Below are 25,461 nucleotides of genomic sequence, written 5' to 3'. Positions count from 1 at the left end.
CACTCTTCTTACACCCCTTCCTCCAACACTCAGGGCTCTGTCTCAGGAAAGATCTCAGAGTGAGAAGTCTCACGTCTCAAGCTCAAGCCATCACAAAGGCACAGTAGAAAGCTCTGCTCCCTTCCTCCCTGCTGAAAGATGTGTGTGTCGGGAGTGAGGGGGTGCGATGGTGAATGTCAGGTTGGAACAGAGGAGACAGGGCAAGGATGTGTGAGTATTTCTCATGGGCCACACTGGAGCAAGCTCTCCTGAGACTATTTCCATCCCTGGGCATAAAATGGTCCTTCCCTCTTGGGATTATATTGCCCCCTCCAGACAGTCCTCCTGAGTGGCTTCCTCCAGTGTGGCCATACTGGTTTGCCCTGAGGCTGGGGGGAGTGCAACTCACCCTCGCCCCCTTCCTCTTGCTGCCCTGCTGCCTCAGGCTGATGCAAACAGCCACTCCAGCAGCTCTCAGGATCTGAGCCTCTGAGTGCTTCTCCTGAATCTCCCCTTCCCTGGCCTGGTGAGGGAAAACCCTGCCCCATATGCACACACTCTTTAACAGGGAGGATATACATCTTGCTGTCTTCAAAGACATCCCTCAAGCTCTACATTTCATTTCTTTATTCCCTGCAGTAGGTGATGAGCTAAAGGTGGCAAAATTAGTTTCCAGCCACCAGCCCCCCGTCCCTGGCAAGTCTCGCATAAATGACTTAGCCCCTCACTTTGGAACAAGGGGATGCTTCGCACGTACTGTCTCGTTCCCACCTGTAGGGCTTCAGAAGGATTCCCGTTGTAGCCTCTGGCCCTGGAACCTCGGCGACAGACAGTAGAACTTAAGCCCCTCCTTGTCACAGTGTTTGCCTTGGGCTCCATGGTTTCCATATCTCCTTCCCACCCCGTGTGACTAGATTTCTATCATTTTCCCTGTAATATAACCTAAAGGTTGGATAAGAGAAGGCTCACTTGACTAGTTTAAAGCATCTGGAACAGGAACTAGGCAGCCTTGTCTTAAGCCTATCTCTCCCACTAAAAGGCTGTGGGAGCCTAGATAAGTCAACTACCCTCTCTGAGCTTACGTTTCTCAGCTTTTAAACAAAAAGCTTGAGCTTAATGGTTCCCAAGGTCCTTCCAGCTCTGGGATGCTGAGTTGGTCGAAATTCTACAAGGTCAGGGCCAGGCCAGTTCAAGGACAGAGATGATGCCAAAAACACTTTGGGCAGTGCCTGATCCTTCCATTCCCATCGGCGGACTGCTTTGTTTCAGGTGACAAGATTGTCACAGGATCTGTCTCCTGCCTTGGGGACATGTACTTCCCCAGTCCAGGATAGAGACAAAACAAAAGGACAGGTCCCTGAGCCTGGGGGGCCCCAGGGCAACGTCAAGCCTCAGGTCAAGGAAGCTGCGTGTTCCAAAGAGCCTTGTCCCAGGATCTAAAATAGGCAGCAAAGGGAAGGGTTTCCAGGCTCCCCCTCTGCTAAAGATAAAAATATCATGGGCTCGGGGATGTTCCCAGTCATAAATCAATCGGCTCGAACTATTTCTGTCTTTATCCCTTGCCCAGGGTTCCTCCTGCGACCTCCAGCCATCCTGTCCTCCCATCCTGGTTTCCTAGCCACCTTAGCTGGAGTAGGATGAAGTTCACCAGCTGCCTCTGACAGCAGTCCACAGCTCGGCCATGCCACTGGGAGAACCCTAACCTGCCTACAGGTGAACGGATAGGCATTCTGGGCCTCCACCAGCCTCTGGGAGCCTGGTGAGCATGGGTCCACTCTGACACGTTTCCCCTCCTGCATGGCCTGGTCGCAGCCCATTTTCCAGGAGCTGGATGCCCGTGAGTGACCCCTCTGCACGGCTGTTTGTAGGGTTTCTCCCCCGTGTAGCTACAGAGACTGAAGTACTACCTCTTTAGGCCACTGGGATGATTAAATGAGACCCTCTAGAACATGTAATTTGGTACCTGACAAGTGGCAGGTGCTAAGAAAGTATGACTTGCCTTTCCCAGCCAGTCATTCACCTCAGCTCAGATTCCCATGGCCAGTCCACATCTTCAGAGAGCTTCTTTGAGATTTTTGTCAGTCCAAAACCCTAATGCAGCTTCAAATTCTGGTCTTTAAGAGATCTTTGAAGACACCTGGTCTACTCTAAAGTACTCAATCAGCTCCCTGGTAATTGCAGTGCTGCAGGGCCAGCTGGAGACTATGGTCTCATGTCCAGTCCTCCACTGCCCTCTGCAGGTTTCAGTGCAATACTGCAGGCAGTGCCGGGCACCCCTAACACGACACAAGACCAAGGGCCCACACTTTATATAGAGCTGAAGCAGTTACAGGTGAAGACAGCAGGGCAGGGCCAGGTGTCCGAAGAGGGCCACATCCCGGAATAGCACAGCGATTTATAGTTCACAAAGCACCTGCTTCTTGGATTTTCATGACAACATGTCTTGCCTCTGTTCCTAAGCTCAGAAGGAATTCACAGTCATTGTTCAGCCCTGACAGTCTCACTAAAAACAGCTGACACATTTCAGTTTCAGGCCATGTCCTAGAACAGTCCAGAAAATCCATGAAATGAACCTGTGCAAACCTCAATGCAAATACTGGCTTTATTTCTGAAGCTCTTCAGTTTTAATCATGCTATAAGACAGTCTAGAATATTCTGAGGAAAGGAATTTTGTAAGCAAGCATGTGTGTGTGTGCATGCATCGGAGTGTCTGGTGTGAGCACTCTCTAGCAATGAAGGCTGGCTGAGATACGGCAGATGCCAGCGTTTGATGTGATTATGATGATTAACAAGCAGTTCTCACTTGCCAACCAGCTGACAGTTTCATTTCTTAGTGATATCAAGCACCGGGCTCAACTTCATGGTTTCCACTCTCTTCTGCGGCCAGAATCACGGACCCATCTGGCAGAAGGTTGGATGTTTTAAAAGTGAAGGCGCACGACAAGGTCACACTGCCCACCCAGCACCAGACAGTGACGAAACCACCACAGGCAGAGGAGAGCCTGCCTTTCTCCTGTCCTCTTTTCCAACCTCAGGAACACAGGGGCATCTAAGCCAGGTTCATGAGGGCCAGGTACCACATCATAGTAAGGGAGCCAAGTCTCTGAGAGCTGCAGATCCCTTATATAACTGGAGTTTTCAGGTCATATATTTATAGATTTTTATATCCAGAGAAGATCTGAGAGATTATTCCAGGCCAATCCTTTCATTTTGCAGTAAAATGAAGCACAGAAAAGGGAGGTGACAGTCTAAGATCACACAGATAGCTAAGAGTCACGGTTGGGATGAGAACCCAGGCTCCCTGACTGTTTTTCTCTGGCTGATCTGGACTTGGGTAGCCTCATTTCTAGATGTAAACTACTGGCTTCAATTGAAGAGTTTTAAATCTAATTTTTTTTATAATGCACAAAAAAGAAGAAACCAGCACATCGTAGGTACTCAGAAACTCAGAAAAGCTGGTTGGCTTTTGGTCTTGGGGAATAGTCTTACTTTATGCAGCTTAACAAGATTAAGTCCAATCAACCTTGAATTTGTTTCATTCTTTATTCTCTCCAATGACCCCAAAGTGATTAGAGGTGTGAAGCTCGCTCCACTGTCCCACTGCAAGTCTGAGTGTGGATCTGAAGTTATACTATGATGTTCACAGGTTTGAAGGAAAGGCTTTCTGAGGAAGGGATGTAGATTTAGAGTAGCTTTGGTTCACTTCAGAGATTTGTGGGAGTCCTCTTCGAAGCACAATGTCAACACGAGGTTACATAGGCTGTCCAGGAGTTGGGATGGAGCACAAACACTTCTTACACCTATTTCAAATACATGATTAAAGTAGACATGAAGTGACCATAATTGCCTGTTGGCCTCTTGGGCCTAACAGTTCTGAATTTGCTTATCATTATGGTTACAAATCATATTTTTGATCAAAATCTTCCAATGCATTCAATGTTCTTCCAAACACAATCCTGATGAATCACTGTTGTCATCCTGCAACTTTTACAGACTCATGTTCTGCAGGACGGGTTCCATCCTCCATGGAATCCCCAGTGTAGCATAAGACTCCAATGGAGGCTCTTTCTTCAGACCCTCAGAGACCAGGGTTTACAGTTTGCTGGTCCATCAGTGACACACTAGAAAGGAATGATGGAGAACTTACTGCCAGGGTCCTCCCACAGCTCGGAATATGGTGCCACCTCCCACTGCTGCCAACCACCATTCCAAGATCAACACCACTCTGCAGTCCCAGCTGTGGGGAGTGCCCACCAGGCAGGACCCTGTAATTTCCTAGCCATTCATTTATTTGTATTGAGCATGTTCCATGTGGCAGGTCCTGTGTGGTGGGCTCTGGAGATACCGGGATGACCAAATACAGAAGTGGTCTTTTCTCACATGGCACTCAGTCCTTCAAAAGCCTGACCAGCTGCTCATGCAAATCCATTGCAAGGAATTTCAATCACTGGTTTGTTGTTACAGAGCAAAGAGGTGTGGGTTAGAATCTTGGCTTTAGGTCTGGGGCCTCAGAGGGAGGGGCTCATTGAATCACTAGCTCTGCATCAGATTATTTGCAAGGAGCTAGCTTTGCAATCTCTGCAAGCTTCCTGGGAGCCATGCAGGGCCTCTCCTCCCAGGGAATGGGGTTTGGGTAACTGTCAGCACTGGGGCCGTGGTAGGAAGGTTCTGGGCTACGGGAAGTTTGCTGCACAGCTGTGGGCATCCTCACTGCCTGGGAGCCCCACACATGGTCTGTGTGGTTCTCACCCTGTAGCTAAAGTTAGTGGAAAACCTGAAGGGCAGCCTGACTGGGGACCCATCAATCCTGATGCAGACTTGCCGGCCCCGAGGGCTCTCCTGTACCCTCTGCATACCTGGAACACTGGGTTCGTGAGCACTTACTTCATCTAAACCCAAAAGGCCTAGCAAACTTCCTGTCAACTGCCCATGAGGAAATCCAACTGGGGTATCAAAAAGAATCCAGTTCTGCTAACTCAACAGAGGCTGCAAAGGCATTTGGAGAGCCCTATGTGCATGGTGCCCACTTCAGCACAACTCAGAGACAGGGCTGCTTCTGAGGCTCTACCAGTGGGTGAAACTGTCCTAGCATGGTTATCTTTTGCCAGGCAGAGTCCACCACAAGTATCACACATGAGCTTCCCAAAATGATTCTGCTGACCATGGAGTTCCCACTGCATCCTGCTTCACACACCTCCAAGATAGTAACCAATCACCATGTAATGCATGTAAAAGGCTGCCGAGTCCTCAAGGGCACCTGTGTCCCCAGGATCAGCATGGCACATGGTAATCACAGAACAAATGTGGTCCATCTCATACATTAATTCCTCTTTTTCTGTCCATCTCCTTGGAAGCTCACACAATGTCTTTAACAAAGAAGGGTCTCAAAATTGCAAGGGATGGACACGAAAGATTAGGCTCTTCTTGGAGTTTTATCCATCACTCTCATCTTTATGGAAAATAACGAAATCTGTGGGTGATAGCTGTGCATCAAACAGCCCTCCTTCCTCTCAGGAGGCCTAGCTGCAAGCTGCAGCTTTAAGGGGATTTCTTGTTATCTTCCTGAAAGTTCGAGGGGATGCTTTAACAACACAGCAGGGGGCGATGTGGACCCAGGGTTTCCCAGTTGAGAGAGAGCCCTCCCTCTGCAGCAGAACCACCCCACGCCGTTGGAAGGCCTATGCCCCCCCTCCCCAGACTGAGCGGGCATCGTACCAGGGTGGTGAACTTGTCCACACAGGCGTTGCGGATCTTCTCCGGGGTGGCGGGGCTGTCCAGCCGGAAAAGCTCCTTTGTGTTGTTATCCGTGTGCTGGGCTCGAGCTGCACGGATGGCGTCCTTGATGGCAAAGAAGATGGAGGCGCCCAGGAAGAGAGGTGGTTCCCCGACAGCCTGAGCAGACAGAGCCAGAGCACGGGCAGGGAGTCAGGCAGAGGGCGCGGCCTCCACACCGGCACCGGCCACCCAGAACAAGGCAGGAAGGGCGGTCAGAGTGAATCAGGGGCTGAGAATAATCAGCCTAGTAAATGACTCAACTTGGCTGGCATATTTCTTTTAACTTTTACTATGTGGTTTTCCCTGATGACACCATGCAAATATAATGCACCATTAAAAGTTTTATTAGATAATTATATTTTACAAACAAAAAAATCTGAAGTTGAACCCTTTTCCACAACGATAAGCCTAGGGGAATAATCTGCCTGCAACTCCGTCACCAACACTTGCAGGCACCATAACTGTACATGCAGCGTTTGCTGGGATACAGACATCGTGACAAATAGGAATCAAAGTAGTTTCTAGCAGAGGTGGTTTTATTCCCCAAAGCATAGATCAGAGCCTGCCTATATCAGAATCACTAGGGACACTGGCTAAAAAATGCAGGTTCTGGGGCCCTACCCCAAACCTACCAAATCAAAATTTCTAAAGGTGGGCCCCATGGAGCTGCATTTTCATCACGAGCTCCCAGCGATCCAGCGTGCTAACACGTGAGAGTCAAAAGCAAAGCTCACAAAGTGTCCCAGGCCCTCCCACCATGAAGCAAACCATGAGATGAGGAAAGGGGTGTGTTTCATCAGGTACAAGTAATTACCGGTCTTCCTTCTCAGACCAACAATTGTATCAATCAGTTTAATTGATTTCCAACTATCTTTTCATACTTATTGGGGACAAGGAGGAAATGGAAAATGGTTATAACCCTCTAGACATGCTGATCAAGCCTTAAGGTCTAGTGGTGGCCACGGAAGGAGGCGAAAGTGTGTGCAGAGGCGCTGCCCCTTGTGCAGTGAAGATGCCGATTCTCGTGGGACAATAGGGGGGCTGTGTCATCTCTAGGATCAAGAATCAGGGATGCACACCTGACACATGGTTGTAGGTCAGGACTTGACCTACAGGACTGAACTAAGGCACCCCTCTGATTGCACCCAAATCAGCTGGCTTTGACCACACAGAGGTGGTGTCGTCCTCAACCCATTTTCTTATGTTCCCAGGCTGGACTGTCCAGCCCTCCACTGCCCTCACCAAGGGCATGCCAAGCCCTCTTTTCTCTTCCATATGAGCCCCTGCAGGCCCACAGAGCAGGTGGCTGGAGCCCCTCATCCCCACCCATGGCTTCCCGCAGCGCAGTGCAGGGCCTAGGGCAACAGTACCTTGGACGCGTAGATGGCCTTCTTGTTGGGGCAGTCACGGAGCAGGGACACCCTGAACTCAGTGGGGATGCTGCCAAACGCGGGGATCTTGTAGGTGCTGGGACCGCGGGTGTGCAGGCTTCCCTCGGGGGAGTAGTGCAGTTCCTCCAGGGTGAAGAGGCCAAGGCCCTGGACAAATGCCCCTTCCACCTGCAGGGCAGACAGATCGTGGCTACCCTGCCTCCCACTCCCCGAAGGCAGGAGCTGCTTCCCACAGCAGGCACCAAGTCTGCCTGCACCTGCAGCAGGGCCTGGAGACAAGCTGTGAACAGCCCTCCACTGCCTCCCCGGCTCCTGCCCCAGCCTGGGGTTGCCTGTCTAGGCCTTTGCCAGACATCGGTGTAGGCAGAACAAAGGCATTAACACTGAAATTGGTTTCAGAACTTGTCGGGGATTCCAGGAGGGACACGCAGTGGAGGCATAATTTCCCATTAGAACCTGCGCAGGGCAGATGGAGGTGTTCCTTCCACACTGCCGCCGGGGAAGTGGGGACCTCAAGCTGAGAAGGGAGCTCATGGGCTCGCAGTGGCTGTGTCCCTCAGTGGCCCACACCCCTCCTGTGTGCTACGTGGGACCAAGCAAGAGAGGAGGGCTTTCCTGGACTGTAGATTCGGGGCTTTCTGAGTGCCCAGTCCTGCCTACCCCCTGGAGAAAGAGCACCCCTGCTGGAGCTCACAGATGCTCTGCTGGCCCACACATCTGCTCCCCAGCCTCACTATTCAGGATTGTGCTCTAAGGCAGCCCCTAGCTAAACAAGCATGTTCACAGGGGAGACCAGGCGCTGACCCCTCTGTGTTTGCCGTGTCAGCTCAGTGCCTGCCTGTAGGAGGGGCTCCCGGCTTCCTGGTGGTTGTTCAGTGAGTTAATGGACAGATTAATAACTAAGTTTCTGTATACTCAGTGATTGTCCATTTTTGAGAAATACAAGGAACATTTTCTGTCAGATGTTTAATACTTCATTTCTTGATTCCTCCCTCTGTCTCTTTTCTGTTCCACCTGCTCTGCCCAATACTCTCATATTTTCCAAAAGTGATTTTCTTCAGGCCATCCCTTTATTCCTCTCGTTCTTTTGTCCCCCGTACCCTCCACCACCAAATGCTTGGGAGCATTAAGTCCTAGAGTGCAACAGCTGTCCTCAGTGGAAAAGGAATAAGGAGGGAGAAGACTCCTCTGAGCTGAGACCCCAGTGCCCGCACATTGATCCCAAAGTCAGTCTCCATTTCACCTTGTCCTCCCTCTCAAATGACGTGTGTGTGTGTGTGTGCACGCACGTGCGTGTGCACATGCACCCAACATTTCCACCATTCATCTTGTTTTCTGATGCCCTTTCCAGGTTTATCCACATGGACTTGTCTTCTGCCTCGAGAGCTAGGTGGGTTCTCATCTGTCTAAACCCCACTCTCAGGGAGACTCACTTGGTACTATGCTCAGACCCACTTGAAAAGGACATTGGACAAGATGCTGTGGCATATCAGTGGCCAAGTCCATCACCACCCTGGTCCCCCGTGAGTCTTACCTGCCCAATGTCGATGGCAGGGTTCAGGCTGGAGCCAACATCCATGACAATGTCTGTGCGGAGGTTCTAAAGCAGACAGCAGTTAGAGAAACAGTTTGAGAAGAAAGGGCTGTGTGGAATGACAGATGGGTCTAGTGACCCTTAGGTTCTTGAGTGCCAGCCGGAACAGCACTTCACAATCAGAGTGCTGTGGGCACACTCAGGCAGGAGTGTCAGCAGGAAGGGCAGGTCCTTAGGTTTCTGGGGCTCTGAACCTGAGTCTAGGGCAGGTCACGTAAGGAAGGGATTGACAAATTATGTTCCATAAGCTGAGTCCAGCTCAACCCCGGTTTTTGTAGGGCCTGTGAACTAGTGATTTTTATGTTTTTAAATGACTGACAAAAATAAAAAGAATATACTGTGTCACCTCAAAACTGTATGAAATTCACCTTCAGTGTGCACAAGTTACATTTTATTGGAACACGCCCATGCTCGTTTGTTTCTGTCAGTTCATGTCTGATTTTGCCCTACAATGATAGAGTCGAATGACTGAGGCAGAGCCTCTGTCTCCAGAAAACCTAAAATGTTTACTCCCTGGTGCTGTGTAGGAAGTTTGTAAGCCATGAGATAGGGCACGGTTCTCCCAACCGGAAGTTTCTGCCCTATCAGCTCTTTGCATCACAGTTAGATATTTCTCTTCTCTTTTCCCCCTGGTACTAAAGTTTTGCAAACTTCTTACCTTATGATCCCCTGTTAAGCAGTCGATTTCCACTTCAGAGCAAGCCACCCCATAGGTGAAGTAGTGGAAGGCATTCCCTGAGTTGGTCTCAAAGCTGTAGCCAAGGTTGGGTGTCCTGGGGGAGAAAAGGGAAAATACGGCACGTGTATTAAGATGAACGTGCCCCCGACTCATATACACACAGTCTGTCCCATAAAATCTTAAGACCCGAAAGGTTTTACTTTTTATTCTGCTGTTCTTCAAAAAAGTCCATGGGTTTTGAACATTTCGAACCTGTTTACGAAACCCAGGCATTCTGGAATATTTTGTCCCTTGTCTCTGTTCTATTTTGCCAACGGCCTTTATATGAATTACTCTGTGGAGCTGAGCAGTGTAAGGTGCCAGCACGCTGGTCTCTACATGGTAGAAACAGAGGTGAAAGATTTGCCTGAGCTCATGAAGGATGTGAAAGTCACACTGCAAAGGATCTACTGAATTAGAATTCAAGATCTCAGAGCCAAAGGATCTTCCTGTGCTGGCTCCTGGCTGTTCATACAAGTATGCCTGCTCAGGGCGCTGCTCACCTTTCTCAAGGTGAAAGTCAACAAGATTAGAACCTCATAGCCTTGGTGCACCTTTAAGCAGCCTGGTATTACTCCTTATCTACTGGCCCCTTCTAAATTTCAACAAATGATTTGAGAAAAGCGTTATTAATAAAAGCAGATGCTCTCTGATTATTTTTTCTTTCGCAATCCTGGATATCTTACGCAATTTCAATTTTGCATGAGTCACATATATGAGTGTGTGTGCGTGTATTTTCACACCAGGAGTTTTTAGTATTCTGTATCTACATTATTCTATACATTACACAGAAATAATAATGTGAGCTGATATCCTCTGAATCTGCATGAAAACAAAACCAGCACAGGGCTGAAGGAAAAGGCTTTTCCCAGGAGAAACCATCACCTTCTTTGACCTCTGACTCCACCATCTTCATTTGAGTGTTCCCTGATATAACCCCAGTTTTATCCCCTCCAAAAACGAAATAGGAATTTATGCGAAAATCTGCACTAGTTTGTTTGTGTAGGTCAAATATTACATAACCCAAGGAGCACTGGCAAAACATTACTTTGTATATATATATATATATATATATATATATATATATATATATATATACACACATATATATATATATATATTTATATTCCTATATTCACACAAGACGTTTTAAAGCAAACATTGGACTATTTGCCAAATCCACTGATCTGTGAAAGAAAAGGTCTAGTTAAATTTCCCAGAGAAAGCTAAAACACTATGGCTGACAGTAAATTTGATCATATCTTTTTACAGCTTCTAAATCGGATAGGCAGGGTCCCAGTTATTGAATTTTAAATTTGCAGGGGATAAATACTTTTTCTAAGTTTCACTTCAAGTTCCACTGAATTTTGCATTTTGTCACACAGGACCACATGCTCTAACTCCTCCTCTCATTCTTTTGAAGGAAAGATTCCCTAAAGAAATCTGGGAACACCAGGCACCCTGGCTCTTGTAGGAGAACGCTGAGGGGGGAATGGCTGGTCATCGTCCCACGATGTCATCAGTGAGAAGACAGGTTCAGAGAGAATCACTGATCTCCCCAAGTGGACCAGCATACCTTCAGACCAGAACTGGAATGGAGGTCTTCCAACGTGACAGCTCACACTTTTGGCACATAGTTGGGTAATCCCATGTATTTTAGAGCATCTTTAAGTTGAAATTAGTGGAAGCCCATTGAAGGGATAAGCGTTTCAAGAGAAGTGTTGTCTCCTGACCACAGGCCCACAGAACTCAGTGCTGGAGGGGACCTCAGAGGTCAGGATGACAACACACTGTAAGACAGGTGAGCTCAGTGCCACACTTACTTATAAAAGCCAGCAGCAGACAAGCTCACTCTACCGAGGTAGGCTGCCATGACCTGAGGAGAGGAAACGGCCGTCAGGAAGGGGGAAGCACAGTTTCCAGAAGCCCCGACCCAGCACTGAGCTTTCAGGAGCTCATCCTCTTCATCTGGAAGCTGGTGACTCCCACCTCCACCCCTTACCTTACATTCTCACCCCCTGCACAAGTCCTCATCATCTAAAGCCTGGAGCACTAACGTAGCCTCTTCACTGGTTTTCCTGCCTAAAGTCACCACATAGCCCAGCCCAGTTAGAGTGATCATCCTTAACACACCACACCACCCATGTCACTCCCTGACTCCAGAGCTTTCGATGACTCCCCATTGCCCATTTTCCTTTCATTTACAAAAGCAACTTGAATTAGCTTGGACTTACCCAGTCTTCCCAGGAGCCACCAGGATTCTCTCTCCTGAAGGGCTCCAGCCTTTTCAGGATGGTCTGACAAGCCTCCTAGAGAACACGTCCCCACACACCAGACACATCAGTCCTCAGAATTCCCCAGTCCAGGCAGAACCCCAAGGACCTCCGAGCAACGCTGTGCACAGGGTAATGCTCAGACAGCCTTGCCGCCCTCTCCGGAAAGACCACGGCCCAGGGTAGGAGCTGCTGGCCTTTGCTCAGAGAGCACTTCCCGACCCAGTTCTCAGGCTGACAGAGGGTGAAATGTGGAGGGATCCCCAAGGAGGTGTCCTCTCCCATCAAACTCCTTTGTTTGATGACAGCCCCCACCCTGGGGAGAAGTAAGTGGGTCTGACCTGGCTGACCCCACAATCAAATTTCAACTTCACTCCATGGTCTTGTGTCCGGTTCTAATACCAGGGTGTGTCCTCCCAGACCTCTCTGTGTTTCCTCCAACTCCCCTCCCCCTCGTACGCTCATCCTTCCTGGCTTCAATGGAAGTGATGATAGTTCTTGGGCCCCTCTTTTAGCTTGGTGTTCTCCTGGAGAACAGAGCCAAAGGCATGGCCATAGCCAAGAGCCTGCAAGGAGCCATTCTAGCTCCCACCCTGGGACTCTCCCAGCCTAGAACCTTAGGCTGGCCCTCAGCTCGGGGGCCCCCAAGGCTCCTTACATAGACAGCCTGTCCGTAGACATCGGTGCTGACAGAGGCTGCCGTGGGGGAGGAGTTGGGCACGGTGTTGGTGCTCGTCTCGCTGATGTAGATCTTAGAAGTAGGGATCTTCAGAGCTCTGCTGGCCACCTGCAAAGAGAGGGGGCATCACCCCTAGGGGAGGGACTGTCAGGGGCTCGCTGCCTTCTCCCCAAGATGGCATTCAGTTTCACTACTGCAGACAAGAAAATAATTTCATAAACCCTAACTCTACTAAGACTGGGATGTTCTCACATCTGTCTGAATCTGAAGCAGCATGTTATGGAGTGGTTTTTGTTGAATAAAAAAATTCATAAACCTAATGGTGACAAACAGTGCCTTTTTAAACTAACTCTGGCTTTTTAAAAAATTCAATTTAGCCAGTGTCCATGAGCCAGGCAGATGCACCAACTCTAACCCAGCCCAGAGGGAGGAGTCTCGTGTGTCTGGCTACTTTTATACACATCACTCACACTCCTTACACAGTCACAGAGCCCTAGGGTGTTGATGATGAAAGCGGCCTGAACCATCATCTGGCCAATCCTTTTGCACAGATGAGGAAACTGAGGCCAAGAGAAGGAGCAGACTTGCCCAAGGTCACCCGGAAATGAGCAGCAGAGCCGAGCCACAACTTGGGCCTGCCTCTGCTTCTGGCACTGCTCACATGCTCACAGCCTCTTCCCTCATGAAGACACCATGGTGCCAGGGAGGACTCCCATGGTCTCCAGACTGCTCACCTGGACCATCTTGGTGTGAAGGCCCTGGCCCATCTCTGTGCCCCCATGGTTCACCAGCACAGAGCCATCTGTGTACACATGAATCAGGGCTCCTCCCTATGGGAAGAGAAGGAAACCAAACAAAATTCACCAAATCCCAGCTCAGCTTAAGGCCTGGGACCAAAAGTACTGGAGCCCAAGAAAAAGAAAACTGGTGGCAGCATTTTGGATAGAAACCTCAGACAAAAATAAAAGCAGTGTCAATCTCATGATTTAATTACATAGCCCTTTAGTAGTTTGCAAAACTACTTTCCCCCACCTCTCCCCATATCTCTGTCTCCCATCCTCAGAGGGAAGTAGGTCAAATATTGTTCTGACTCTGTAGATGAAGAAATGGGATCATGGGATCTGAAAGGCAGAGTAGCTGTCCATGGTCCTGCAGTCAGGAAGAGTAAGAACCAGAAATTGAGCCCAGGTCTCTGAGTCTCGTGTTGCTTTCACCGTCCCATGACATAATGGACAAATAGGAATGTGCAGCGAACTTTCATTTAAACAGGAAAGAGCTCCCCTGGTCAGCGCTGCTGCCATAACATTTGGTTTTTCCTTGCAACAGTGTAAACAGAGGGGAAAATGGGATCCCAGTGCAGAGGAGATGGACACAATTATATAAAGCAATTACCTGATTCAGAAAGGGAACTGTGAAGCTTATTCCAAATTTGGTAGGAATTATGCACAGTCCTCTCTTTTTCCAACAATTCTCCCTGGAAGAAAAATAAAAAAACATTCTCACTGCAACTTCTCAACCCTTATTCATGTCAGACTGGACATAGTTTCAGTCAACATCTTTGTAAAACTGGAACAAGGGATCCTTGAAAGTGCCCACACAGTCTTTGTTGTAATTGAGTTGGGCCTCAGTTGTGTACACAAAAATGAGAATGGTGGGAATTTGGGTTCTGGATCCTTCAGTGCAGCTGGAACAGGGCCCATCCTTGAAAGTCTCAACTTTAAAGTACCACCTCTCTGCTTCCCTGAGTGGCATTTGGATTGGATCGGAGTGCTCTGTGATCCTGGACTGCAGTCACCCCAGGGAGGAACCGTAGCTCATTGACGATCATAATATTTTCTCTGTGCTTTGTATTTGGCTCTCCAAGTGTGAAAGACAGAGCCAGCACAATTGTCCCCACTTTGCAGATGATGAAACTGAGACCCAGGAAGATGGAGTGACTACCAGGGTCATATTTATAGATTAGTGTCAGAGGCTAGCTTGTAACTGTGATGTTCTTAGCCTCGGGCCGGTGTTCTCTAGAACATCATCTGCCCAGAAGGCAGACAACTGTGTAAACATGAACCACTCTGATGGGCTATGATGCTGAGCGCTGTGAGCCCCTGGCCCCTGGGGTTAAAGATCATTTCAGGATCTTAAAAAGATGGCTATGAATGAGTTAGCAAATGCAGCAGCCTCCTAAGCTATCAAATTATCAGCTTCTTATTTTGAGTTCAGCAAAAAGGCTATAGAACATGAAATCCCAGAGAGCCCCATAATGTCAGCCCCTCCCCTTCCCTCCCTGGGCTTACCTGTTGAACTTATCAACCTCCTTTTTCCGAGCATCATACTGAGAGCTTTTCAGGCATTCATCCCAGCACCGGGGCAAGTTGAACCCCTCGAGCCTCTGGTTGAAGTGTGTCAGGTCCCCTTCTCGGTAGAGGTTCTTCCTTCGTACCTTCCCAAGGAGAGAGACTTTGAGGCCATGTTAGTGGCAAGAGACCAGGGGCCATAACCTGAACCTTGAGCTTCCAGCCCCTCTCGAGCACCTGCCTGCCTATCCTCTGTGCCCATGGGGGATGTCCAAGATACAAAGCCACTGTCCCCTCAAAGCAGGCTAACCCACTCTGACTTGTGTCTCCAAACTTCCAGCTTACCTCCTCTGCAGGCAGCCCACAGGTCACGGCGACCTCACTCATCCAGTACTCAGCAATGAACAACCCCTGGGGCCCCCCGAAGCCCCGGAAGGCCGTGTTGGAGGGCAGGTTGGTCTTGCACAGTCGCCCAGTGCCCCGGATGTTGGGGATTTTATAGCTGTTGTCCATGTGGAATAGAGCTCGTTCCATTACCTGAAATGGAAGAAACAAAAATGGCAGAGAACAGAGCATGGATTTCACTGGCTTCTCAAAAAAGGCCAAGCTCCTCCTTGCTTGGCCAGCCCCACTGTCAACTGCTCTTCCTCCAGCCCACATTATTTATTTCCTGGGATACTGCAGCATCCTTAGTGCACTCCCAGCCTTCTGGGCCTCCCCCCTCATCTATGCCTCATACCAAAATATAAGATCATAGCAGATCAGGCACCTGCTTAAAAATGGCACCTACTATCTCCAAAGTAAAGTCAGTATATCTTTAAGCATGGAACTCAGAGCACTTTACGACCTTTCCCCAATATACTCCTTATCCTCTTCTCTGACTTCATGTTACTCTCACCTGTAATGCCTGTCCCCACCATGTCCACCTGCTAAAATCCCCAGTCAGCTTGCACACGGGGATGCCCTTCTTAGATCCTCTAGTTGGAACTGATTTGCCTCTTTTAAAAAATTGGTGATTTTATGAACCAATTTTCAATTAGCTTTTATTCCCATTAAAATTATACTACAAATAGATTCAAGACTCAAATAATTCCTTAAGTCATGTTAGGCAAAACAGTGGTCCCCTTCACTTTCCTTCCTTCCACTCCCCAGAAGCAACTACTTATTCTTTGTTAGCTATTTACCTGGTCACCCACATCTCAAAATAATGTGTTTCTATTACCATTTCTTTTTTTTTTAATTGAGATATAGTTGATTTACAATTTGTGTAAGTTTCTGGTGTGCAGCATAGTGATTCAGTCATATATATATAAATTCTTTTTCATGATAGGTTATTAACAAGTTATTGAATATAGTTCCCTGTGCTATATGGTAAGACCTTGTTGTTTATCTATTCTGCATACAGTAGTTTGTATCTCATATTGCCATTTCTTGACTTGTTTGGCTTTACACTTTTAGATTGTTTTCCCATCATGGAAAAGGAGGGTTTGGTTCCATCTAATCCTCTTTCTCTACATACACACCAGCTTCTTATCCCCCATCCCCCACTACATAGTTCTACTTTGATCTGATCAACAGTCAGTGTAATAATTCTCTGAACATTACTTAGAGCTCAATCACATAGTTACACTAGGATTACTTCTCTCTTTATTGATAATATTTCCCCCCTGGAGTTAATCATTATCTTTCTTCTTTTTCATTGGCTTCATTTTCAATGCACATATTACTAGAAATCTGTTCTCAATATGTTCAAACACTCAATTTCTTATCAGTCTCATCTTTTTGAAGAAATTGTTTCTGGAGCTTCTGGCCTGCCCTGATTTAAATCGGCTGCCCCTAGGCTTCTGTTCAGCTGTTACGCGGGGGTTTTCCCCTCACATCCACCCCAGGGGTTCCCTGTGTCTCTCTCTATATCGAATTTCCTGTTCCTAAATCCCATGCCTTCCCCTTTCTTAGTTTTATACCCTCGTGTTATTGGAGTACAAACTTCAATATCTTCACACACACAAAGTATATAGAGAGGCACATTTTGGAGAACTTGCACGTCTGAAATGTCCTTATTCTACTCTTATCTTTAATTAATGCTTTGGCTGTATACAGAATTCTAGGTTGGAAATAATTTCCCCAACTGCCCTCAGCGTTTTGAAGGCATTTTAGTGCATTCTAGATTGAGAAATCCAGTCAATACCTTTCCAACTCTTAGAATGAGTTCTGTTTTTTCCCCTCCTTCAAATTTATAAAATCTCCTTTGTCCTCAGGTTTCTAACATTTCACAATAATATAATTTAGCATACATCTATTTTCCTCCCTGTGCTGGTTAGTGGATGGGCTCTGTTGATCTCAGAATGTATGCCCATTAGTTTTGGGAAATTTCTTTAATTCCTTCTTGATAGTTTCCTCCTCTCATTTCTTTCTTTTTGAAACTTCTATTATTTGGATCTCCTTGAATGGTTCTCAAATTTTCTTGCATTTTCTCTCCTATTTTCCCACATTGTTTTCTTTTTAAGAGCATGCTTCAAATTTCTTTCAACCCTTCTGTTTTCACAGTTTTAATTCACGACACATCATTTTTATTCTCAGACTGTTCCATTTTTATAGCATCCTGTTCTTTCTCTGAGGTGTAATAACTCATCTCTCTGATGAGCTAAATAGTAGCTTTTATTTGTTTGTCTCATTTTGGTTTTAGTTTATTTCCTGATTTATAGTCTCTCTCCCACAGGCTGCTCTCTGGGTCTTTGATTTTTTCAGTCTTAGACATCCTAGATGATTTTTATATGTCTCAACTCCATTTTTGCTTTCTGTTAGCACTTTGTCAAGCTGTATCTCTATTTCATTTTGTCTTTTATTTTCTGTCTCCCCCACTATACTGTGAATTTCTTGAGGGCAGAAACAATGTCATATTCTTCTTTATGTTGCCACCCTAGGCACTCCATAAATATTTGCAGGATTGAATTTTAAAACTTGTAAAATCTTTGGGGACAAGTCCTGTATCTTTTTTGGGCTGATGTTTCCTACAACACCGAGAAGCAAGTACTGCAATTGGTGAGAATGCCAGATATGTTTTCTTTCTGGAATAGTTTTCACACTAGATCTGACATATGAAGCTTCCTAAATGAGCCAATTCAAGAAGCCTCCAGCACATCCAAAGTGGGGAAAATGGGGGACTTCTGCTTTTCCTGAAATGTTTGACTTATTTTATCTAACAAGACTCAATGTACATGTAACTAATATGGTTATAAAGTTAAGATTTAAAAATCTTAAAAGGTTGTACCAAGGTAACTTTGTTAATTTTCAAAACTGACAAAAATATACATCTATACCAGATTTGTATGAGGCGGTTCAAAGTAGCATTATCCATAAAAGCTAAAAGTAAGAAACAACCCAAATGGCCATCAAGCAGTGAAAAGAAAACAAAATACAGTCTAGCCACACAACGAATATTCTTCACCAATAAAAAGGAATGAGTCATCCATAGTGTGACATGGGTGAACTTCCAAAATACTATTCTGAGAGAAAAAAAGACTGCAGAGTATATGATTCTATACGAACTGAACACAAGAAGAAAATCTATAAAGACAGGAAGCAGATTAGTGGTTGTCTGGGCCAGAGGGATAGGAACAGAGATGACTACAAATGGGCATAAGAGATCATTTCGGGGTGATGGAAGTGTCCAAAAACTGGATTGTGATAATGGTATGCATGGCTCTTTAAATTCACCAAAAATCATTAAATTATGTGCAACTGACCCTTGAACCACACAGTTTTAACTGTGTTTATCCACTTATAAGTATATTTTTTCAATAAATATATTGGAAGATTTTTGGAGATATGCAACAATTTGAAAAATCTCACAGATGATCCTCATCGGCTAGAAATATCAAAAATTAAGAAAAAGTTAAGTATGGCATGAATGCATAAGATATATGTAGATACTAGCCTATCCTTACATAGCTGTAATGTGAGCAATATTTAATATAAAATTAATATGTTAGCTTTCTTACTGTTTTATACCTTTGCTTTTGAAGAATTAAATTACCATACAACGTGCCTCTCTGTTGCAGTTGGAGAAACTGTGTCAGCCTATCATCGCAAGTGAGTGGGTTTTTTAATGTAACAATATTCTCAATACTGTATTATGTATATGACTGTAACACTGTAGGCCATACAATTTTTGTAATGATTTGTTCATTAGTGTGTGGGCTAGGCTACCCTGAAGCAATCACATCGATCACATTGGGCTACTGTTAAAGCAAATCACATTGCTTCTTCCTCATTATCAATGCATGGGTTGCTATATCTGTAAATAAGTATGAATTTCTCTTTCACATTATCTTTTCATTGCTGATGTCTAGCGTTAGTGATACATGTAACACCTACAGTGTTTTGTATCATATAAGACAATACTGATGTAGGTACTTATAGACAGATGGTTTATCTTGTAAGCAGGCTACTTAAACTTACGGAATCCATAAATACAGTACAGTACTGTATTTTCTTTTCCTTATGGGTTTCTTAATAACATTTTCTTTCCTCTAACTTACTTTATTTTAAAAATACAGTATATAATATATATGATATACAAACCATGCGTTAATGGACTGTTTATATTATCAGTAAGGCTTCCAGTCAGCAGCAAGCTGTTGGTAGGTAAGTTCGGGGGAGTCAAAAGCTGTATGCGGATTTTCAGCTGCAGGGCAGGGCGGATAGTACCCCTAAGGCTTGCGTTGTTCAAGGGTCAACTATTCTTCAAATGGCTCAACTTTAGGGTATATAACCTATATTTCAATTAAACTGTTTTAAAAAGTGGTAAATCAAGTCATTACTTAAAATTCAAACATCACAGAAAAGCATGACATGGACAATGACACCGTGAACCTCCTTAATCCCACCCAATCACTGTTTGGTGTATGTTCTATCAGAATTTTTTCATGCATATCATTACACACACACAAAAATTTAATACTATGTGCACACAGTGTCACCATACTATACATAGTGTTTCGTAACTGATTTTGCTTGCTTGGCAAAATATCTTGCACTAGAAGGATGACATTCTAGTCAGAGAAGTAATACGATCATCTCTGTGCTTTAGAGATTAGGCAAGCATGGAGGACCTGAAGGTGAGGACCAAGTAGGAGACTACTGCAATAATAACAGGCAAGAATTGGGGACGCCTGTTCTGCATGTGCAAAAGGCTATGGGGCACACCCACAACCTCCCACTCACTCCGGGATGCAGGGGCAGGTCCTACATACACTATGAGAGAGGTCCAGGCTGTTGCCGGCATTGCTGTAGTGATCCACCTCCAGAGCCACAATCTTCCCAGTCTTCATGAAGCCAACCTGAGTCAAAGGAGAGGGAGTTCTCAACAGTCCCCTTCCTTTGTCTGCCTCTAACCATCTCCTCCCACTTATGCTACCCACAGGAAAGAGAAAGAACAAGACATCACACCATGAAAACAAGGAGAACTTAAAGGATCACCAGACTTCACAGATGAAGAAGAGAGGAACCCATATCTTCCCAGTGATGTACCCTGGGCTCCTCCCCCCGGACACTCTTTCTCCCTACGTCCTCCTTCTTCCTCCCTACTCCTGGCTTCCAGTTCTTCCAGAGGGAGTGAGGAGACAGAAAAGAGAACATTGGTCATGATAGGACAGGGAGGGGAAGGCTGGAAAGAGAAACTAGGAGAGAAACTGGAGATGCCTCTCACAGCTTTTGGACAGCAGACAATAAAAGTTACACTCTGCACAAACATGAATGTCCTTTTATATCCTTAACCTCATGTTAACCATCTAAATAAACCCTTACAGACCATCTCATGAGTAAGGAAACTGGGACCCCAAAAGACCAAGTTACTTTCTTGGAGCCCACAAGAATTTGGGAATAAGAGAAATACAATCCCTTTTGGGAGTTAAATCGTGAAACAAAAGTCAGAAGAGGCCAAGGAGTAGATGTTCAGAGCCAGCTTGTGGAGAGAGAAGGCTCCCAGGTTTATAGAGCTAGACTAGGACCTGTAAGGTTATACTGGTGTGCAGAGGGAAAGACGCATGGTCAGAACAGGAGCTGGCCATCCACAGAAGCCTAGAAAAGGGACAGTCCCACAGAGAACCTGGGCAGTGCCCAGCCATACATGGTCTAGCAGAGCAGATGCCCTAACAGCTTATACCTGTCCAGGCCCCTGGGAAGTTGTATTTCTCATTGCAAATTACTAAGTGGTCATTCTGACTTTTACATCAGGCTGTAAACACATCAACATTAGGTCATCCTGCAGGATGAATTTAGCCCAGATCTGCTGATAAATCATGTTTCTGAGCCTGAGTGGACAAAGACCAGATTTGGACCATAGCAAATTCACAAAAGTCATGCACAACACCCTGGGACATCTCCTGGGAGGTAGCCCGCCAGCCTCCCCCAGCTTCACCCTTCTGTGCTGCTGTTGGCCTGCTTTGAATTTCTCTCCTTGCTCTTTCTTCTTTGAACGTCTACAGGGAGTCATAAAAAACATCAGAGTACATCCCAGGATCCCTGAATCTTCACCCACAGTTTCCTAAGCAGATGGCACTGCCTGCCCGGAACAGCCCCCGACATCTAGAACCTTGTATCTGGCCAAGAAGGGATGTCTGCCACCGGTTATCAGCATGTCCTCATCCCGGTCCAGCATGCAGCGCACAGGGCGGCCGGTCCTGAGGGAAGCACCAGAAGGTAAGAAACCTCTACAACAGCCCAGCCCAGTGAGTCTCAGGGATGCAAACAGCAAGGAAGCACTCTTCTTCCACCTGGCACACTGAGCAGAGTGCACTGGCCTGCTTCGTTGTCTAGACACTGTTCTGGACAAGGTAGGGAGTAGATGGGTGAGGTGTGTCCTTGCCATTGGGGCCCTCCCTGCCAAGTAGGGGAGATAGGGCATGGACACATGTGTCTGAACACAAGAACCAGGTGATGTTGCCCTCACCCCTATATCCAAGAGTTCTAAAAACAGAGGGCTGGGAAAATTCAAAGCAACAAGTATTTACTTCCCAAAGAGGGAAATCCAGGAAGACTTCCTGCCAGAGGCATCCTTATTCTTCTTCCCAGAGCCCACTGGGGGAACTCACTTGTATGCAGCCAGGGCCACTGCCACAGTCATCACGATACCCCGGGTCTCCTTCCCTCCAAAGCCTCCTCCCATTCTCTTCACTCGGACCAAAATCCGGTTTACTGGAACCCCCAACATGTTTGCAACAGAAGACTGTGGGCGAAAGAACAAAACACTCCCAATGAATGCAGCATCTGGACTTACTCCTTCCCTGACTCAGAGCCTGCCCAACACGCAGAAGCCTAAGTACTGCTGTGAATTCTGAGACTCCTTGCTTTGAGAATCCCCTTCCTGCCCCAGGGCAGCCCCTGGGTAGGTGCCATGGCCCGGTGCTTATCAGTCACCGCAACCACCACACTGGACTCAGACTCTTGTTTTTTGTTTTTTTGTTTTGTTTTGTTTTTTTTCAGACTCTTGTTTTTAACTGAAGGGGTGAGCAGCTGGTTATAGCATACTTTCAGAGCCAAAACTGATTCCATTTGGCAGGAACTGGTGGGTCATGAGGGTAGACCGGCTGTCAAAAACACTGGCGACCACTGTCATATTACATGCCACAGGGACATGGGGAATATGTGAGCTACTGCAGATAATTTAGTGGTCCCTGTGGCTATCACTTAGTACAACCCCTTCATTTAACAGATGAGGAAACTGAGGCTGGATATGATTTGACCCGTGCAATATGGCACTGGAATGATAAACGCTAAACTTTTCTAGGTTCTGTATACGTATTAAAGTTCACTTAATCATTACAGCATCCCTGCCAGGCCCCATTTTACAGATGAGAACGGTTACAGAACAAGCTCGGTGACACCAGCTTTTTGGTCACCGAGCCTGGCTCCTCAAATCCCCTCCTGAGCCAGCCTAGACCTCCCTCTTCCCAGGTCCCTGGGCCGACTCACAGGACACCTACCTGGGCCTTCATGGCGTTCTGTGTAGACACAAAGAGCTCCATCTCCCCTGCCTCACCTTTCGGGACAGCAACGGTGCAGTGAGTCTCCAGGTAGAAGTGCTCTTGGCCACCGATGTACAACTCACCTGGGGAAGAAACAAGACTTCCCATATAGTCAGCCCAATGCTGCAAAGGCAGTGAGTTTGCTTAAGGAGAGAATGTACTCATCCAGGGCCCTGGGCAGGAGCCAACTGTTCACAGGTGAACTTCCAGTTGCCCAACTCGCGTAGGAAAGGGTCTCAAAGTCATAGCCATCTAGGAGCTGAACCCGTGACCCCAACAAAGAAACTAGAACGACACTGAAACGCATCAGGTGTGAAGGTCCCTTCTCACTGCAGCCAGTGGAAATCAAAGATTTTTAAACTATCATTATAAAATTTGGGAAAAAGTAAAAAAAGATTAACAGATGCAATTGAGAAGCTGAAAATAAATAGCATCTTCCACAGCTCAGGCTATCAGGTCAGTTGGAATGGTGGCTTACTAGTAACTTAGCAAGGCACAAAAGCGAATGTAGAAAACAGTCCCCAAAGGGGGCTGATTGGCAGCCTTGCCCTGGGGTGAGAGCTCTGGACCTAATCTCACAGTAGGGGAGGAAGAAGGGGAGGAGAGGAGAGGGCACTAGCTGAAGGTGGGTGAGGACTGCCTCGAGGCAGATGAGGAGGACTGGGCGTCTGTCTAGCTGGAGGCCTGGCAGACCCAAGGCTGATCAGGCGTCTGTGACCCTTATCTTCCCTACATGGTCTTCCAAATCCAACGCACTATGATCTCTCCAGACTCACTTAGGTGTGTCCAGTCTAGAGACAGGAGAGTGGAGATTAAGATGCTGAAGCTTTTCTCATCCACTTGTCTAGTATTTTGTTACAAACTTCAGGGAGACTTCTTTGTGAGGAAATCACTCCCCTGCTCCAGGGCCAAGGTACAGCTGCTGGATTTAACTCATAAACTAGGGCCATGCCACCCCGACTGCGACCTGCTGCAGCTGTACCTGAAACAACGTTATCCGCTTCCGAAAACCCCTTCTTGAGGTCTCCTTTCTCGATCTTCAACTCAGATCCATAAAAGGAGTTGTTTTTTATAGCATCCTGAAGATTAAAAAGAAGCTTCAGTGCCTTGGCTTTCAAGGGGTGGAAGGTGGTTTCTGATTGGGGAAGGAAGCTCTTGGAATTGTAACCTCTCTCTCCTCGCATAAGTCACACAGGCATCTCCATCAGTTTCTTATATAGACTTGAAGTAAGTTCAGTTGTAGCCCAGGGTGTCCTATTTCTCCATTCCCTCTGATACAAAGGGACAACCCTGGATCTTGAGGAAAAGCAAAGAATCCCTCACAGTTGGAATTGTCATTGGGAAGGAAAAAGTTGGCTTGGCCATTAGTGGACTGAGTCTAGGATCATGATGAGGAAGGATCCATGGGACCACATAATCACAGGGCTGGAGGAGACTTAAAACCTACCTAGTCCCACCTGTTGCTTGAATCTCCACTAGAGGCTCCTAATAAAGGTGCCTCCAGGGACAGGTAGCTCACCCCTCTCCACAGGCAGCCCATTCCCCAGTTACCTCAATCGTGATAATGGCTGGAAGGTCTTCATAGGAGACTTTAACCCCATGGGCAGCTCTCTGTGTGTGTTCTGGGGTGTCAGCAACCACAGCGCCAACGACATGCCCAACACAAGTGACCTGGGAGCAGAGCCAGACTACTCAAGAACATAACACACTCCTCATGAAGCAAGTTATTTTGGACTGCTCAAAAAAGCAAGGAAAGTCCCTGACAATTTTTTTGGAATGTCCTGGAGACTTTTCATTTTCTTATCCTATTTGAGGTTTTGTGCTTCTTCATAAGTGTTTAGAATCAGCAGAACTGAAATAGGATAACTAGTATCAGGATGACAAACTTGCTTCATCTCAAGGGCCGATTCTGATGATTTAGTACTGGCACCCTATTGAGAAACTGCCCAGGATAAAATGTGGTGATTGATTAGCAATGTCTGCCATGAGGAGCAAAATGGAAGGTATGGCACCATGAGGTGTAGCTGTCAACTCAGACCTACCCCAACACCCTCATCCTTCATATGAAGAGATGGAGACCAGGACAGCAAGATCACAATTGGCTTATTACTAGGCCATGACTAAATCTTAGGCCCTGATTCCCAGTTTTATTTTCTTTCTATCACCCCACTCTCTTTTATCTCCTGTTTCTCAAATTTATACTAGAAGCTTCTCTAAGGCAGCAATCATATCTTATATTTCATCTAGATGCTTCAAAGCAGTAGTTGCTAAATGCTGGTGCTCATACTTAATGACCCATAAACCAAATTTTTCATGGTTAGATTTGTAAAATAATTAATGATTATTGTTTTCTTTTCATTTAGTAAATTCCATTCCTATAAAAACTTAGTTGATTTCTTTCAGGGATAATTTTTCCAACATCTCCACAAAAATAAACCAAAAACACATCACTTTGGAATATGAGATTTCTGATATCCAGTAAGAACCAATACTTAACATGTCTGTCTCTGAAAATTACCTTTTTTATTGAAGTATAATTGGTTTACAGTCTTGTATTAATTTCTGATATATAGCATAGTGATTCAGTTTTTATATATATATATATATATATATGTATAAAATAGGCTATTACAAGGTATTGAATATAGTTCCCTGTGCTACACAGTAGGATTTTGGCATTTATCTATTTTATATATAATAATTAGTATCTGCAAATCCCAAACTCCCATTTTATCCC

The 25,461-nt window shown here is 46.2% G+C and overlaps 1 protein-coding gene across 1 annotated transcript in view; it reads right to left on the bottom strand.

Annotated features, from left to right (window-relative positions):
• Nucleotides 1–3,534: 3,534 nt before the first annotated feature.
• The window catches only part of XDH (xanthine dehydrogenase), a 56,654-nt gene continuing 34,727 nt past the window's right edge, over nt 3,535–25,461 (bottom strand). Inside the window, exons 19-36 of the mRNA XM_031684926.2 lie at nt 24,276–24,395; nt 23,707–23,803; nt 22,683–22,807; nt 21,792–21,925; nt 21,293–21,380; nt 19,953–20,039; nt 15,043–15,234; nt 14,698–14,843; nt 13,802–13,883; nt 13,144–13,239; nt 12,389–12,517; nt 11,692–11,766; nt 11,281–11,333; nt 9,398–9,512; nt 8,680–8,745; nt 7,125–7,313; nt 5,695–5,871; nt 3,535–4,100 (exon numbers count right to left, since the gene is read on the bottom strand). Of these exons, the coding sequence (XP_031540786.2) occupies nt 4,050–4,100; nt 5,695–5,871; nt 7,125–7,313; nt 8,680–8,745; nt 9,398–9,512; nt 11,281–11,333; nt 11,692–11,766; nt 12,389–12,517; nt 13,144–13,239; nt 13,802–13,883; nt 14,698–14,843; nt 15,043–15,234; nt 19,953–20,039; nt 21,293–21,380; nt 21,792–21,925; nt 22,683–22,807; nt 23,707–23,803; nt 24,276–24,395 (2,022 nt within the window). The 3' untranslated portion in view covers nt 3,535–4,049. The remainder of the gene's footprint in view (nt 4,101–5,694; nt 5,872–7,124; nt 7,314–8,679; nt 8,746–9,397; nt 9,513–11,280; nt 11,334–11,691; nt 11,767–12,388; nt 12,518–13,143; nt 13,240–13,801; nt 13,884–14,697; nt 14,844–15,042; nt 15,235–19,952; nt 20,040–21,292; nt 21,381–21,791; nt 21,926–22,682; nt 22,808–23,706; nt 23,804–24,275; nt 24,396–25,461) is intronic.

This window comes from Vicugna pacos, chromosome 15, assembly GCF_048564905.1.
Source record: "Vicugna pacos chromosome 15, VicPac4, whole genome shotgun sequence".
NCBI lineage: Eukaryota > Metazoa > Chordata > Mammalia > Artiodactyla > Camelidae > Vicugna > Vicugna pacos.
Note: the sequence above shows the minus strand (reverse complement) of the source record. Positions and strands in the feature narration are given on the sequence as shown.